This window comes from Canis lupus, chromosome 27 (genome assembly GCF_011100685.1).
Source record: "Canis lupus familiaris isolate Mischka breed German Shepherd chromosome 27, alternate assembly UU_Cfam_GSD_1.0, whole genome shotgun sequence".
NCBI lineage: Eukaryota > Metazoa > Chordata > Mammalia > Carnivora > Canidae > Canis > Canis lupus.
This window is the reverse complement of record NC_049248.1, coordinates 9934095-9952813: the sequence shown is the minus strand read 5'-3', so window position 1 is coordinate 9952813 and position 18719 is coordinate 9934095. Positions and strand designations below refer to the sequence as shown.

The 18719-nt window shown below is 34.2% G+C and overlaps 1 protein-coding gene across 1 annotated transcript; it reads left to right on the top strand.

The window, feature by feature from the left end:
- The first annotated feature begins 2723 nt into the window (after positions 1 to 2723).
- On the top strand, positions 2724 to 10562 carry CD69 (CD69 molecule). Its single transcript, XM_038576755.1, has 5 exons — positions 2724 to 2887; positions 6810 to 6932; positions 7910 to 8109; positions 8519 to 8622; positions 9713 to 10562. Exons 1-5 carry the CDS (start codon positions 2821 to 2823, stop codon positions 9819 to 9821), a joined length of 603 nt encoding a protein of 200 aa, XP_038432683.1. The 5' UTR covers positions 2724 to 2820; the 3' UTR covers positions 9822 to 10562.
- The last annotated feature ends 8157 nt before the right edge of the window (positions 10563 to 18719 follow it).

The following is an 18719-nucleotide window of genomic DNA, read 5'->3' as shown; positions in this document are numbered from 1 at the left end:
CAAAGAAAGCATGTAGAGTCTATTAGAGATAGCGTATATACAAGGGAGCAACAAGAAGGAGGAATGTCACTTCCAAAAGGGGTAGTGTGTGAGGCTTATAAAGGCTCTCTGCCAAAGGTTGAGGGGCTGGGAGTGGGGAAGCATCCGTTTAGTCCAATGGTCGTTATCTTGTGGTCATTACTTTTCAGTGAACATGAGACAATCACAGTATGGCATGGTCAACATTCTTCTAGGGTTTTCCTGGAAGGTAGAAATACTTGTGCAAGTAGACTTTAAATTGTTACTTCTAATTTTGCCCAACCATTAATCCCTAACAGCTATTATCTCTCATTTATTTGTTTTCCCAGAAGGAGGTATTTGTTGCTAAGAGTACGGAAGCTTTTAATCTCAGACTTTTGCTTCAGACCAGTGGCTTTATAGGAATTAAGTCCCTTTTGCTTTTCCTACACTGTCTCAATCCCATGCATTTTTCACAATAGAATCTGTGTAATTAGTATCAGAGTGTGGACATTAATCCAGATCTCCCAAGTTTAAAAGAATAAACAGAGATCTGATCTCAGTTACTTTCTTCCAAAGAAACTAGCAAAAGTATCAGCTATTTAAGTACTCAACTTGACCCTTCCATCACTCATCTGCAATATTCAAATATGCACTTGCTATCCAGGGGCAGACTACAATCCCACACACATCCTTGAATAGTACTCTATATCTTAGAACTTTTCTGTTTTTCATACATATTCTTTCACTAGTTCATATATATTTATTCATGCATTTATCAAGTATGTACTGTCTGTATTGAGTACATACTAGATTCCAATTACTACATCAGGTGTTCAAAACACAGAAGAGACAAGCCAGAAGAAGTTCTTTCCCCCACACAGCTTAAAGTCTAGTAAGGAAAGTAGATGATGAACAATGGTATGATATTAGATATCACCAAGTAATATAAAGAAAGACAAAGGCATATGGTGGCATAGAGCATGAGGTTCTGTTTACACATAGAAGGTTAGTGAAGACCTTTCTGGGTAGATCACAGTTGAATACTGAATAAAATGAGTTGAAGTGAATAAAATGAGAACAAGACTTGCAAGTAGATGGAAGAAGAGCATTTTAGAGAAAATGCAAAGATTCTGTAATGGGAGTAAGCTTGTCATTTTTGTGATATAGCAGAGGTTATCACTGGAGAGGATAGTGACTAATAGGGAAAATGGCAGAAGAGGCAGCTAGGGGCCAGATCATGGACCTTCTCAACTATCAGAAGGTCTCTGGATTTTATGGTAATTTTGATAAGAAATTTTTAAGGGGGAGGAGATGAACATCTCACCAAAGTGATATGATGTAATTATAAAACACCCCTTTTTGCTGTTATGTGGAAAACATAGGAAAAATGACTGAAAAAAATGGAGCAGAAGTGAAGAGAGCCCTTAAAACCAACATGTCCCTCTTCATGTCTGAACTTAATAAGTAAATATGATGGCCCAACTAAGCTACAGCAGATTATAGTTCCCAACCCACCTAGAGATAACACTTCCACAAAGGCTTTACTCTGAAAGCACGTTGTCTCTATAAAAGTGATATTAATGATAAAAATTCTGGCAGCAAGATGGGTAACTAGAGTGGTGTTTCACTTCCCTCCTTAAATCACCACACACAGAAATTCTGCCTTCATAGCTCAGCGGGATAGTATTGATACCATGGTGATATATTTTTTATAATAACCATACTCCAAATGTCTGACACCTCAGAGACACAGGAAAATCAATATCTAATATAGGGGAAATTTAGAGTAAATAAAACATTAGAGGAAATAAGGGAAATCTAAATGACAGTAAAATATGACCAAAAAATTGACAGGAGATAAATGAAACAGATAATTTAAGATAAACAATTTTAGAACATAGAAAGGAAGTTCCAGACCACAAGGTTTCTATTTCCTTGAAGCAAGTATGTGCTAAATGATACCTTAAAAGAACTACTCCCCAGGGAAATGTTGAATGATACCCTTCTGGCAGCCAATTTTTAGATTCCTAAATAAAATTCTTCCAGAGTGGAGAAAGATTCATGAGGACAGAGATCTTAAAATTCCTGTTTAACAATAAATCTTCAAGCCCCTTGGGGCACCCAGTTGGCTTAGTTAGTTAAGTGTCTTACTTCTGCTCAGTTCATGATCTCAGAGTCCTGGGACTGAGCCCCAGATGGGGGGGGGGGGGTCCCTGCTCAGCAGGGATCCTGCTTCTCCCTCTCCTCCTCTTCACTCTCTCTCTCTCTCTCAAATATACAAATAAAAATCTTTTTAAAAAAGTCCTCTAGCACCAAGCAGTGTCATGTCCACAGTGCATGCTCAATAAATATTAGTTGATAATTTTAAAAATGAGTGAGATTTCAAGGGAAATATTATTCTCCAATTACTTACACCTCAAAGGATAGGAATCCTTAACTTTTAATTCTTTATGTAATTATGCTGCCTTCTAAACTATTTGTGTTTTTCACAAATTTAGATATAGATGCCTCAGATTCTGGGAAAATCCAGCTTGTCTCTTCATTCTACATGTACAGTTGTGAGAAAGCACATTTCAGACAACAGGGAAAACCCGCAGCTTACCACAATAACACATTGTAAATTGGGCCGATGGAGCATACATTAAAGAGAACTGATGTAGTTGAGTGGTTAGGAGGCAAGAGGAAGGGGGTGGAGACAATATAACTGAATATAAATGCTGAGCTATCTCACAGAGTCAGAGACTGAACAAGAGCTCCAGCAGAGACTTTTGCTGTAGATTGGCTTGACCTGGGATTAACCAGGGAATCTTGACTAGAACAATGATGAATTCTGAAGATGGTTGCATAACAGAGAATAGCTCCTTGCATCCGGAGAAAGGACAACAAAGTAAGTCAGACCCTATTTGTTGTATACTGGTAACAAAGCGCTCTCCCCCCGCACCCCCGCCGCCCTGCTCCACTCTCTCTCTCTTTCTCTTTCAACTATCTATCTGTCTTCCATCTATCTATCATCTGATATATAACAGTAGTTTAAAAAATAAGTCTTTGTCTTTAGAAACACTTGATTACATTTTACCTTAGTGCAGGTAAAGGAGAATATGGGGATAAGTAAATACCTATCTATGAAAAGATAGGATACCTGAGACATGAGAGGAAGCCACAAATATGGATTTCTGAAGATCTTTAGAGATCTCTTTCTTTGTTTCAGTTTATATCACATCAATTCTTCAGATTTAATTAGAAAACTCCCTGCACTGGCCCAGTGCATTCGCCGCCATTTTCCGTATCCATCCGTACATGCTCCAGAAAGCATTTGCCTCTTTTTAGAACAATTCTGTTTTCCCCATAACCAATTACATTCTTTACTGCCTTCACCTTGTGTCTCTGAATGCTTTCTGTTTGCTTCATCTTGTGTTCTCATGACAGCATCCTCCAGTTGCAGAGAATGAAAATTGCTTCCAATTTTTAAGAGAATAGCCATACGCATATCTGAACATTTACCAGTTCAGAGGTAATTTCTGAGGAGAATGTCATGAAAAATTATTGAAAGTACAAACTTCTGCTTCTGTACTCTCCACGGAACTTTTCATTTCATCATTCCATTTCACCCTTTAAATCACTGGCTTCAAATTCTACGAGAATCATACATGGTTCTTCCTTTCTTTTGTTTTCATCAAAATTCATCAAAATATGATCATCTTAGCTATTTACCTTTTCTCTCTTCTATTCGTCTGTTCTGTCCACAGACTTATTTCCTATTACTTGAATGCTCCCATTGTTTTTCCTATAAGGTGCTTCTGTGAGGTTTTCTTGATTTGTTCCATTTATTAATCTTCTGCTCTAATTGAGGTATTCCAAAACACTAGTATATAGGAGAGACAGTTTACTTATAAGCAAAGTTATCCAGTGATAAAGGGATATGTTATGAACAGCAGAGCTGAACAATCTGGAGGAAGGAATTGTTTTCTGAGTGTCTTTCCATTAGACTGGTTTATGCTAAAAAGACATCAATCTTTTCTGATAAAGCCATCTTTCACCTAAGAACACAAAATCTAGTGTGGATAACAAGTGCAAGCCGCACAGATTTCTGGTAGCTAGGTAACCATACTTCTATGGCCCAGTTGAGCTGCTGAAAAGAAGAAATGTATATAATAATAAAACTACTCAATAAGTAAAAAGCATAGTTAAAAGAAGAAGGACCTAATTCAGTAATCCTCAACTTTTTCTGAGCTCATCCAATATTCTGTTGAATGTTTAGTTTATGCTGCCCTTGTGGTTGCTTTATTAGTATAAACAATCCTTGGGCATCACCTTTGGATGACTCAATATATAATTGTGGATTTATTTTCAGTTTCTTCAGTAATGAACAAGGCCCATAATCAGAGCGGAAGTATGCTGTTGGGGGAGTGTTTTGTCACCTAGGTGATATTTCAAACTGTGAGTAACAATAGCCCTCACTAATGGAAAACAAATGTACAGTCTGAGAATCATCTCCAGTTTGCCCACTGGGTAAACCAATAGACTGAGGTGGCTCTGAGTCCATGAACTATCTGGATGAGTTAGTGTTTGCTGAGGAAATAAAACTGGTACTGCACTGAGTCTAAGCAGCATGATTGACCCTCACATGGAGAGAAGTGAAACTAGACAGACAGCTCTGAACTTGCTACACTATCTACAAAGGGCTGCTTCCGGTGATAGTTGTATACTGGTGAGAAAAGGAAGGTTTGCTTTGAGAAGCTGCAAGAAAAAGAACTGTCCAGAAGCAAAGTAAAGTCTTCTCTTGCAAAACCAGAATGCAGACCTAGGCTGGGAAAAACAATTCCTAGAAGCAAAAACTGATTTGATAACCAGTAAACAGTGCAATTTTTTGCGCTCTCTTTGTTCAGTTTAACTTTAGAGAAATATTTCAAGGAACAGAAATATAAGAATATGTTTGCATTTGAGGCCATTTTGCATGGTAAATCCTAATATCATTCATGGCCTTTTACATTTCAATTTTTGAGAACATAATAAGGAACTATATATGTCTTGTGAGGACAAATTTTTAAAAATCTTGAGAGCTCATCCTAACAAAAATCAAATTCAGACTGGTCACAAAATCCCCTTCTCTCCTTCACCATTATTTATTTGTATTCTAAAACAGGTATTCTTCTAGTTTTTTATAAACTAAGAATCATCATTCACATCATATTCATATTCCACAAAAAATATTTCTTATTGGTGAAATCAAATTTTTACTTTGTTTCAGCATTATATGGAAGGTAAATGAAATAACTTTCTCCTAACATTTGTTGTTTAATATTGTTATATTTCTTCTATCATTTTAACTTCTCTTGAAAAATTCAAATATTTAACTTTTCATTCATATATCATTTTTAATTGAGGTATAATTACATATAATGGATGCATAAATCATAAGTATGCAGTTTAATGAATTATAAGAACTCCAATCAACATTTGAAATTTTGAAAGTTCCCTGTGTTTCTTTCTGGTCAAATTACTTTTCCTACACACTTAAAAGCAATTACTTTTCTGATTTCTGTCACCATAGTTTAGTTCAAATATTCTTTCTTTTTTTTTTGAGTATTGTTAACACATATAGTTACAATATTTTCAGGTGTATAACATAGAACTGCTACATCCCTTTATGTTATGCTATGCTCACCACAAGTGTCACTACTGTCATCTTACAACACTACTATAGTATCACTGACTATAATCCCTATGCAATGCCTTTCATCCCTGTGATTTATTCATTCCGTAACGGGAAGCCTGTGTCTTCCATCCCCCTTCACCCATACTCCCATCCTCCTCCCCTGTGACAACAATCATTTTGTTCTCTGTATTTGTAGGTCTGATTCTGTTTGTTGTTTGTTCCTTCATTGTTTTTGTTTTTAGATTCCACATGTGAATGAAATCATATGGTATTTATTTGCCTTTCTCAGTCTGACGAATTTCACTTGTTTTTCGGCTATTCTTGAATGTCATATAAATGGAAATATATAGCATATGGTGTAGCTGCATTTTCTTTACTCAACTTTTTTTTTTGAGATTCATGCATTTTGTTGCATTTATTAGTTTTTTTAATTGCTAAACAGTGTTCAGATTACCATAATTTGTCCTTATTCTTGTTGGTGGATATGTGGGTTATGTCTAAGATTTGTGTCTTAAGAATAAAGCTGCTATGAACATTCTTGTTTTATACAAGTCAAATCGCTGGAACATGGGATAGGTATATATTTAATTGTATAAAAAAGGCTTTTCAAAATTATTTTTCTATTTTACTCTCCCATGAGTAGTATATGAAAATTTCAATTGCTTCATATCTGTAACAACTTTACCAAAAAAATCAATCTTTTTAAAAATTTTCTGTCATGCTAGTTGTAGCTATTTATAAATCAATTCAGTATTTTTTAATTCATTATTCACATCTATTGCCTATATGTCATATCTCTTAAACAGTACCTACAGAGTGCTTAAAGGATTGTGCTTAGGTTGTCCCATTTTATATGTCTTCTAGGATAATCAGATATTTAATAAATGTTCTTGTGATTCAAACAATAAAATTATGATATACTTAGAATTTTTGTAGCTGCTAAGTGCATGGATTGAGGAGATATTTTATGATCTCATTATTATTTCTGGATTGTTTCACTATCTTAATTCACTCAATACTTGGGGGCAATTAACATAAATTTAATATAAGAACATAAGGAGGCATTAAAGTGTAAATGCCTCAGAAGAATATCGAATGTCTCTTTCTCACTTCTACAGTCGGCTTGAATTCATCATCAACTTTCTCTCTTCAGAACAGGCTGCCAGCCCTCATTTTGCAACACAGCATGAAGGATCCCTTCAAGTTCCTATCCCATGTGCTGTTGTGAATGTGGTCCTCATCACTGTTTTAATCATAGCTCTCATTGCTTTATCAGGTGAGTCTGTACTTCATGAGTTCATTTAGTCTCTACTGTTAGCATTCACGTCCAGCTGAAATCAACAGGGATTACTTGGTCTAATTAATGAGAAATTCTGATTAATTTTGAATAATCCCAATTTATATACATGGTTGAAAATACTAAATATAATTCCATATTCCTTAAATGATCAATGCAGTACTTTTCTGAGTTCTCCAGCACTTCTTTACAAGTATTGAAAATGTCTGTGTTTTATAAATTATTGTAGAAGAAAATTACATTTGAGCAGATTTTATACTCTGAAATGAAAGGGGCTGATTTGGATTCTAAATAAATAATCATTTAGTTAGGGGAAAAATGTGGGCTTCACATTCATTGTTAACAGAAAAAAAAATATTACCTAAGCTATAGATTAATCAGGATTTGATTAGTCTTTTGTCTTTTATCTCCAAGGCCACAAATGGTGGTTATGAATAATTTAAAATATATCTAGAATCTCCCAAAGAGTTGATTATGATATGTTTTTCAAAACATACAGCAATACCAAGATACATTTGTGTTTAAAAACATGAAATTTTATGATTTTATAAAACATCTTCAGCCAGAGATCTTTCCATATTCTGAATTACTTCCCTGCAAATTATTCTGTCCTTTATCTCCCAATATAGTGTTATACTGCTTGCATTTGAATTTATAATGCTCTGTCCCCTGTCTAGTCCAAAGACTACTTGAAAGATTTTCTATTTCCCCATCTCTTTCTGATATAATGGCCCAAGAAATTCCCTCTTATTTCTTATATCCTAACAATAATGATTAGGCACAATAAGAAATTAGATAAGGTGAGAACCTGCCTTCTTGCTCTTCTCAGAATTTGCTCCTTATCTTTTATCCTTGGCATTGTCACCTAACACTGCACAGCATCCCCTGAACTAATTTGCACACTGTGTGTATTTAGTTTCTTTTGTTACTAAAACAAATCACTTTCCTGTTCACAGTGGGCCAGTACAATTGTCCAGATCCAGATATATCCCTAGTGCCATCAAATAGCCATGTTTCTTCATGCTCTGATGATTGGATTGGATACCAGAGGAAATGCTATTTTATTTCTACTGAAACGAAGAACTGGACACTGGCCCAAAAATTTTGCTACAAACAGGGTGCTACTCTTGCGTTCATTGATTCTGAAAAGGACATGGTAAGATAGTATTCCAAAACAATTTCATAAAAATATTGCTATTTTTTAATATAGATAATCTGTGATTTCTTTCTGTTTCCTTCTGAGTTAAGACATTATGCCTATTTCCCTTGCAGGAAAATTTAGTCACAAAAAGCCATATGATCAGTCTGAGGTCACAATCAGGGTTCAATTTAATCTTGTAAATTTGATTTGATCATTTAACATCAAAGGCCAAAAATCCAAATGAACTGCTCCTAAATAGAGCTAATAAGTGATCAGCTTAGCTATCATTTCTTAAACTGCAGCTTCTGAGAAACAGGATTGATTTATATAATTAATATATAAATTATTTATAATATAATATAATTAATTATATACTCACCCAGAAGGGTTGTTTAACATGCATCTCCTTTGTGCTTTCCTCAAGATCTTTTTAAAACGATATGTGGGTAGAGTTAAACATTGGATTGCTCTGAAAAATGAAGATGGTCAGACATGGAAATGGTCAAATGGCAGAGAATTTAGCAACTGGTAAGTTTCAAGATGTGTCTTTATCTTCCCCAGAATGGCAGTTCAGGGAAGCCATTTTCCTTTCAAAGCACTGTTGTATATGATGGTTGTGCCCTTGATGAGCAGAGCTTTATCAATCTGTTTTGTATGCTTATGCTCTTTCAAATTCTTTAAAGAAGGGTTTTGATATTGCCATTTTTTTTCTTTTTATCTACTTGGAAGTCATACAATAAATGCTTCTAGTAATTTTATCTCAGCACATTTTAGTGTGAATAATAGTTTCAGAAATATTCCAGAAATAGTTATTATGATGCAAAAAGAAAAATCCAACATTTCCAATCTCATATATATTTCTCCTGAGAGGCTGATTTTTTAGAAAAATTCCCTTTTACTCTTTCCCAGTTCTCATCCCCACAGGGATGCAGCATAAAATATCTAATAGCAAATTAGAAGCTTCTATGAACCTAATAGAAAGCTTGTCCCCAAATGGGAAATGTTGACTTTAATTTTATTACCTGTAATCGATTTACATTTTAACATTTGAAGGATATTTTATATCCTTAAATTTAGTGTTAACCTTACCACCTGAAAACTCAGTATTGAATAAATTTCTAGCTATCTAAATAGTTTTATAATAATTACTGATATGGAAAATAAATTCAAGTTGCTAGAAAAGAAATTTTTAATATGTGTCTTATGGTACTATACAAGTAAATTGGCTTCAGGAGCTGTAAGCCCTCTAAAATTGTATGTATGATGGTTGATTGTGTATACTTTCCGAAAATTGTTTCTCCAGGGGTTTGTTAACTCAGAAGTAACCCAAGAGTCACTCCTCTGGTGGTATGCCAACCAGATAAACGGAACTCTTTCCCTTAGATTTGTATCTTCCTTCCACATATCCTTTCTTTCCATTCTCACCTACTGATTAGTAGTATCGACAAATTAGTTTATGGTTACTTGACCAGCTGACTTGTTTCATGACCAGCTGACTTGTTTCATGATCACTTACTAAGCAAAACATTCAGAGGCTACCATTGCAAAGTTCATTCTAATGTAACTGAATGGAAATGATGAACAGAAAAGAACTCTAAATTTATTTATTGTCTGACAGGCTCAACCTTACTGGATTTGAGAACTGTACATTTATGAATAGTACAGAGGTCAGCAGTACAGCGTGTGAAAATAATTTACACTGGATATGTAGCAAATCCTCCAAATAAGGAGGAAACATATTTGCTTACAGACTATTATAATATGGAACTCAAAGAAATTTGTGTTGACGGATGTCGCTCTATGGTCAGATATTTTCCACAAAGACTTTGTGAAAAAATTATGTCTTATTTCGGAAACCTTCAAAACAAGACTATGGGAAAAAAGGAAGAGAAGTTCCGGGAATATCTGCATTGTGGAACACTCCTGCCAGGAGCTGAAAAAGTCACAGGTTGACTGCTCATTACATCCAAGGAGAAGATGCACTTTATATTTCATAGAACTTAGAAATAATAAAATAACTAGGCTTAAAGGTATTATTTATTGTTGAATGACTACCAAAACTGAGTGTGTATTTGCACTATTTGAAGATGTTAAATGGTGATATTAAAAACCGAATGTAAACATTAAAAAGTTTAACTGGTAGCATGGACATTTAGTGCTTCTTTATGTAGCATTTTACGGAGATACAGACAAAAGCAAAAGATGTAAGGAATATTTGTGAAACAGATAAAAATATTTGAAAATGTGCAATATGTGATGTTGTAAATTCCTGTCAGGAAAACTTCTGTTCAAACTTGGAGTAATAATAGTCTTATCTGACTATCAATGTGTACCTTTTTCAATCAATTCTATCATGTGCAATGCTTCTTATGAAGTATTTTCTGAGTGCAATAGTGTTTCTCTGTCTTTTGTATTCAGTGCCATTATAAGCTGATTTTATGTGTGTTAAAATAAAAGAATCAACAAAATGGTTTCTAAGAAGTGTTCATTCCTTCAAAATACACTAAAAATTACATATCACACTAGAAATCAGAAAACAGAATACTATAACATTTTTTAAACTTATCTATACTAAAAACTTATCTTTGTTTTAAAGATGTTCAAACAACTGTTAAAAACTGTTTTAGTTGGTGCTTTTTGAATCGTTTTCATATGTATTTCCAAAGGGCTATACTTTTTTTCTGTATGGCAGATGCTAGTAAATATTCTAATTGACTTGGGAGGAATATATGTCATTTAAAAATTTTTTGACTCTACTATTTTCTTCCTTTGTGTAATGATTCACCCCCCTTATACTAAAGAGGCATAGAGAAACTAGGAGCCCCCTACATGCATTTTGAGAAGTTGTGTTTATAAAGCTCATCTTCTTTCCAATAAAAAAATAACAGGTCCTCATAACTGATGCTCTGAAAGCATCTTGTTCAATTCTGAAGTGCCAGACTTATTTTAGCTATTTACACAAAGTAATCCATGACGAAGAAACAAGGTGCTACATTAATCTCTAGAACTTCAGTCAGGGGATCCCTGGGTGGTGCAGCGGTTTAGCGCCTGCCTTTGGCCCAGGGCGCAATCCTGGAGACCCGGGATCGAATCCCACGTCGGGCTCCCGGTGCATGGAGCCTGCTTCTCCCTCTGCCTGTGTCTCTGCCTCTCTCTCTCTCTCTCTCTCTCTGTGTGACTATCATAAATAAATAAAAATTAAAAAAAAAAAGAACTTCAGTCAGGAAAAATTCGGTTCCCTTCACAATTGTTTTATGAATGTGTTTCACAATATTCTTCTCTGAAAGCTAAAGTATATTTCACATTATTCTTTTCCAAATGCTTCTCTGAATGCTATTCTATACCTCTATATTATTATCATTAGTATGGCATATTGAAAAGAAATGTTGATTCCAGGTATTGCTTAGTGATAAAAAATATAGAGGTTTCCTCATCTCCATGTCCTTCAATTCCCACAGCTGTAACATGAAACAAATGGCCTTCAGACTCTAGTATCCTATCATGAATGACAATAATGTGCTCCTGAGTCACATTAGAAAGCAATGTCTTGTGATTCATGTGTTATGAAATGTGTAAGTGGAAAGTGTCGCTAAAGGCCGGAAAACAAGAGAAATATTGCCTGTTTTATCTCTGCCATTCCCTATTTGCCCAGCTGTTTTAGTTAGCATTAGTTAGAAATTTACTCAAAATTGGGTAGAAATTAAATTAGTTAATATATGGAAATGAACTTAGAATAGAACCTGGCTCAAAGTGACATGTTAACTTTTAGTGATGATTGTTATAAATGGGAACATTATGTCATTAAATTTCTAGTATTGGCATAAAGCAGCATTTTTACATAATATGTGTATTTCTACATAGCCTTGTCTTTCTTTTTGAAGGGGCTATTTGTAAAACAAACAATAAAGTAAACAATTACATTATGGTAGTGATGAAGTATATAGTAGGAAAGGTGTAGTGTGCTGTGGAAGGATATTCCAGATATATCACTTGATTTGCTCCTATGTTCAAGCTTTTTTAAAAGCTATGTTCCTATGTTCAAGCTAATTTTTAAAATGTTGAATTTTAGGCTATATTCACCTTAGATAATTATGTTAATATGTAGTGAAGGTAACTACCAGTTACCTGTATTTTATTTGGCTTTTACAATATAATGGCAATTATAATGGCAATTCCCTCCTCTGAAAAAGGTAACAGTTCAACTGGTTATTTCACATAAATATAGGGATTCAATAAAATTAGAAACATTTTTAAAATGATTGAATGCTATTGAAATATTAGATCCTACAATGAATATTGATTTGATTCAAAGTTTTTGTGATAGTAATACAGAAATTTTCTTTCTAATCTTGTTCCTAATTTTCATAATTTTGACTAGATTTTAATACATGAAAATCTATCATAGCTGAGATTAAAATGCTAATAAAATTCTAGAGAAACCTTTGGAATACAGTTTTTAAATACTTATCAAAAACCCTAAAAAGATTCCATGTTTCTTTTGATGTGACAATTTTGGGAGGAGGATGGAGGACTTTCAAGGAATAATCTCTGATGTTCAAGACATAACCACAAAAATGTTTATTAAAGAGTTATTTTTACTGGTGATAAATTGGAAATCACTTAATGGTCCAAAATTAAAGATTTGGTTAAGTAAGTATGATTCTACCACATGATGAAATAATATGACAACAATGAAAGATAACAATAAAAGAGAATATTTAGGTATATGGGGGAATATGCACACTATTATTAAGCCAGGCAAAATAATACAGCCAGTAAGTCTCCATCCTTTCAAATATTAAATAGAAATACATATGCTTAAAAAAAAATAAAAAAATAAATAAAAATAAAATAAAATAAAATAAAAAGAAATACATATGCTTTGAGTTTTTATATGCTTAAAGAGAGAAAATTACAAACGTAAACACCATGCTTTTCCCTGAGGAATAGGAGTAAAGATAACATTTCTTCTTTATGTTTCTTTATAGTTTCAAGGTATTGTATAAGAAAAATTTATATTTTAAATAAGCTTAAATATGGTATCATTAAAGTAGTAATCTTATTATTTAAAGTCCAACTCTATTTTCTGGTGACCATTCATAAATATGAACAATTAATTTGCTTTGAAACAGACCCATAAATACAGAAAACCAACTGATGGTTGCGGAAGAGAGGGGATGGTGGGGTGGGCAAAACAGGTGAAGGATAGTGGGGGCTACCGGCTTCCAGTTACGGAATGGACAAGTCACCAGGATGGAAGGCGCCGCACAGGGAATGCAGTCAACGGTATTGTGCTAGCACTGCGTGGTGACAGATGGTAGCTACACTTGTGGTGAGCAGAGCATAACGTATTGAGTTGTCAAATCACTATGTTGTACACCCAAAACTAATGTAACTTTGTGCATCAACTATACGTCAATAAAGGAAAGAAATAAAATAAGTTGTGTTTCAAGAATCTCCTCTACCCTGAAGGAACGCCCAATTCCCCCAATGTTATGGGCATTCGCAAGCTGCAGTGTCATCTAGTGGCTGGATAAAATTACTGCCGTTTTGTTTCATTTTGTTTCTTGGTCCAAAAGACGTGTTTAACCTGAAAAAACTTGTAGTTTTGTTTTCCTTTTTAAACACAGTTTAAAGTGCGTGGGTAGTATAATCAAGTTTATGTATTTCCTTATAAAGATATCACATCTAATTCTGCTCCAAGTACAAACCAAGGACATGATCTACATGGCAAATGATAATACCTAACATGTATCTTTATGATTTAGTTTGTTTCTTGTTCCAGATTTATTTGAGGTATAAATAGTATACAAAAAAAAACCTGCACATGATTAATCGATACAATTTGGTGAGTTCAGTCACATGCATATACTCATGCTACCATCACCACAATCAAGGTGATAAACCTATCCATCACCTCCCAAAGTTTCCTTGTGTTCTCTTGGGTTTTGTTTGTGTTTCAAGATTACAACAAAAGATCTAACCTCTTAATGAATTCAGTAAAGTTCTACGATACAAAAATCAACATACAAATATCTCTTGCATTTCTATACACCTACAACAAACAAAAAGAAATTTTAAAAACCCCAGTTACAATAGTTCCAAAAATAATATAAAACTTAGAAATAAACCTAACCAAAAAAATGTGGACACCTTAAACATTGGAAACTTGAAAACACTGATGAAAGAAATTATAGCACATACAAATATATTCTGTATTCATGGATTGGAAGAATTAATGTTGTCAAAAGGTCCATACAACCCAAAACAATCTACAAGTTCAGTGCAATCCTTATGAAAATCCTAAAGACATATTGTACAGAAATAGAAGAAAAAAATCCTAGAATTTGTGTGGAACCACAAAAGACCCCAAATAGGCAAAGTAATCTTGAGCAGGAACAAAGCTTGATGCTTCACACTTCCTGCTTTCAAAATATGTTATAAAGCCTCAGTAATCAAAACAGTATGGTGCTGGCATGAAAATTGACAGACCAATGGAACTAAATAGAGAGCCCAGGGAGGGGAAACAAAACATGCATATACAGTCAAATGATCTTTGGTATCTAGAATACACAGTGGACAAAGAATAGTCTCTTGAATAAATAGTATTGGGAAAACTGGATAGCTACATCCCTAGGAATGAAATGGAATCCTTATTTTTCACCATACATTAAAAGTTAGCTCAGAATAGATTAAAGAATTGGAAGTAAGATCCAAAACTATAAAAATAAAAAAAGGCAGAGGAAAATCTTCTTGACATTGGTCTCCATAATGATTTCTCAAATGACACCAAAAGCACAGGCAGCAAAAGGAAAAACAGGTTAAGTTCGAGATTGCATCAAAAAAGATGCTTCTGCACATCAGAGGTAACGGCACAATACAAAGGCAACCTCTGAATGAGAGAAAATGACTACATACCATCTATCTAGATAAACAGTTAGTTTGCAAATTACATAAAAAATTCTTAAAATTCAATACCAAAAAAATAATAGTAATAACATAATTTTAAAATGGGCAAAAGACTTAAATAGACATTTCTCCAAAGAAGAATGCACTTTTTTTTTAAGTAGCTCATTGTAAAAAGACATGGAAAAGATGTCTTGGTTCTTCTGTGTGTGTGGTAATGATGCTTGGTTTCAGTAATGCCTCCTTCTCAGATTCATGAATAAGAGCAGTAGTAGCACTATCCTCTCAACAACACCTTTTATATTTTTTCTAATTATGAAAGGAAATGTCTATAAAGAATAACAACATTTCCTGCAAAGAAGAACTTAAACCCCGATAAGATTTCACCCACCATGTTTCTCAATATCTTTTATGGTACATGATAAATCTAATTAAAACAATGCACGTAAAAATGCTTGTACATGTGTTAGGCAAAAGGTACAAATATACTAAAACACTTTGTGTATGCTAAAGCCTATACTATTAAAACATACTTCAAAACTTCTAGTTTTTGAAACCTGAAGGTCACATTTTTCTTGACATATACTATTATAAATAATATAACATCAGTATGTTATTAATATTTAACATACCAACGTACTGAATATTAACATATTGTATATTTTACATATTACTTAATATATCCTATTTTATATGTTATATGTGTTTAATAACTTGCAATGAACACAGGACTGTATTACTTAATATTAATTAAATATATTTAATAATTTGCAGCCAACATACAGAAAACTGCTCAAGACATAAATGTTTAATGATTTTTTACAAGGCAAATATCTATGAAACCTCTACCCAAATCAAAAAGCAGAACATTCCTGGCACCAAAAAAGACACCCTCTTGTCCTTTCTTTATCTCTATCCCTTTCATTACCCCAAGAAAAACAGAGATATTTGTTTTTATAATTTCTAACATTGATGTTTGAGGTTTGTTTTTGAGGCTCCTATTAATGGAAATAGGTAATAAGTGTTCCTCTGTGTCTAGTTTCCTTCAACATATCTCAAAGCTCATAGCCAACATCACGTGGGTGAGTTTTATGCATGCTGTTATATGTAGCTATAATTACTTTTCATTACTATCTGATGTTTTCTTGCATGAATAGGGAATATTGATAGATATGGGTTGTTTCCTGTTTTCTACTCTTGATGAGGAAAAAAATTTCTTTCTACCCTTCTAAGTTCCTTGATTGATCTATTAATCAAATTAACATAAAAAAATGTAACAGCAGAAAAATTTAATCACGAATGCACAGGGGCCCTACAAGAGTATGAAACTCAAGGACAAGCCAGGTAATTCATATTTACAAGTCATCTTGTGCTAAAAGATAGGATAGGAGCCTGGGTGCTTCAAAGGGATGGAGAGTGATTCAGAGGACAATGAGAAGAGCAGATATTTGGTAATTAGATGTTTGGCCTGCCATACAAATAAGTTATTCAGGTAAAAAGGTTATCTCTTAGGAATGGCTCTCTTTCTGAGCCAGGCCTCCTGTCTAAATATTTTTTGGTAGTTTAAGGGAGAGGTAAAAGTATTCTTGAGGCACCTGGAGTCTTGATTGCCTTGAGCTCAAAATAGCTCACTTTCCAAAGTTGCACATTTTAGAGAGAATTGTTCTGAACCCTTTCGCTAGTATTTAAATAATTGTATGATTGGTATTCTAGGATCTTTCCTTTAGGCATATGTATGTACTAATTTCTGTTGGCCATATCTCTGCATCATCCTAGATATAATAATCCTAAATAAATTTTCAAAGTAATTTTATCAATTTACATCCCAGATTAACAGTATATCATTTCTGTAACTCCCTACACCTTGCCAAAATGTGACAGCTCAAACTTTTAATTTTTAGTTAGTGTGTGTGTATATATATAGAGAGAGGGGGGGTGTATCTACTTGTATTTTAAACAATTTGCATTTCCTTTATTATTACTGAGGTGGAGCACGTTTTCATAGGTTTATTTTCCATTTGGCTATTATATTATGTGTTGTGCCCCTTCAAGTCTCTTGAATATTTTTCTTCCAGTATTTTTATTATTGATTCATAGCTTTTCAGATAGATAGATAGATAGATAGATAGATAGATAGATAGATAGATAGATAGATAGATAGATTCCTTTATCAATTACATGTATTGCTGTGTCTTCCTCTCTATGACTTTCCCAGTCATTCCATTATGGTTTCTTTTGAGAAATAGGAGTCCCTAACTTCAGGATAATACAGTCTATGTATTTTTTTCTTATTTCTGTACTTTTATCTTTCTAAAGAAACATTTTCTTACTCTGAAACTGTGTGTTTTTCTATTATCTTCCAGAAGACTTTATGATTCATTCATATTTCATATTTCATTCATATTTACATGTATAATTCATCTGGAATGAGTTTTTTGTGTGTGAGATATAAGGTATGGGGTCAAGTTCTACTTTTTCTCAAACAAGTGTCTAGTTGTGCCAACATCATTTGGGGAAGTCTTTCTCCATTGCTCTCCAGAGCCACTGTGGTCGTAAATCAAGTGTTCATGAAGCATAGTCATTTCCTACACTGTCCATTCTGCTTCATTGATATATTTGTCTATTACTCTGCCAAACTATATTGTCTTAGTTACTGTCACTTTATAATGATCCTTGATACTTAGTAGAGCAACTTTCCCCCCTTTATTGTCCTTTATGAGTATCTTGATCATTCCTGAACTCATCATTTTTCCAAATAAATTTTAGACTTATCTTCACAATTTTCACAAGAAACCTGCTGAGCTGATTGAATGAATTGACAAACCAAGTTGGCAAAAATTGACATCTTTATTAAGTCTTTGAATCCCTGCTTATGATTTAATTCTCCTTTTATTTTAGTCCTCCTTAATTCTGATTATCTTATGTATTTATTTCAGAGAGAGAGAGAGAGAGAGAGCACAAGCATGAGTAGGGAGAAGGGCAGAGGGAAAGGGAGAAGCAGACTCCCCACTGAGCAGGGAGCCAGACATGGGGCTCAATCCCAGGATCCCAGGATCCCAGGATCCCAGGATCATGACCTGAGCTGAAGGCAGTCACTTAACTGACTGAGCCACCCAGGCGCCCCTTATTGCACACTTTAAATTCAGCTTTCTTACTACCCCTCCCTGATGATGTAAAGCCCCACTCCATTCCCCATGATCGCCTTTCAACTACAGATATAGTCTCAAAGAAAGTCAAGACTGACCAGCCAGTCTCATGGACAGTCGAGACTTACTTCACTTTTGTGGTGGCTCCTGTAAATGAAATTTCCAGGGAAACATAATAGCTGATTATGCCATACTTTCTCCACATGAAACATTGGTGGCATGTTCTTTGCCCACTGTAAAAATCAGCCCAAACTGCTAAATGCATAGGTCTTACTAGAGCTTGCACATTAGTGGAAGGGAAAATTGTTACTAATTACATCAGACTACAAATATGTTTTTGGAGTCTGCCCTACTATTGACACCATTTGGAAATCCCATGAATTCTTAGCTTCTGCAGATACTCCACTGTTAATGGGCATATAATAGCTAACCTATTACAAGCTGTAGACCTCCCTTCTAAAATTGCCATACTACAGAAACTGATGTTGTATCTTTAGAAAGTGATAAGGCTGACAGATCTGCTTAGGTATACAGCCCAACACGGACCACTTTATCCTTTCTCTACCCAAGTTT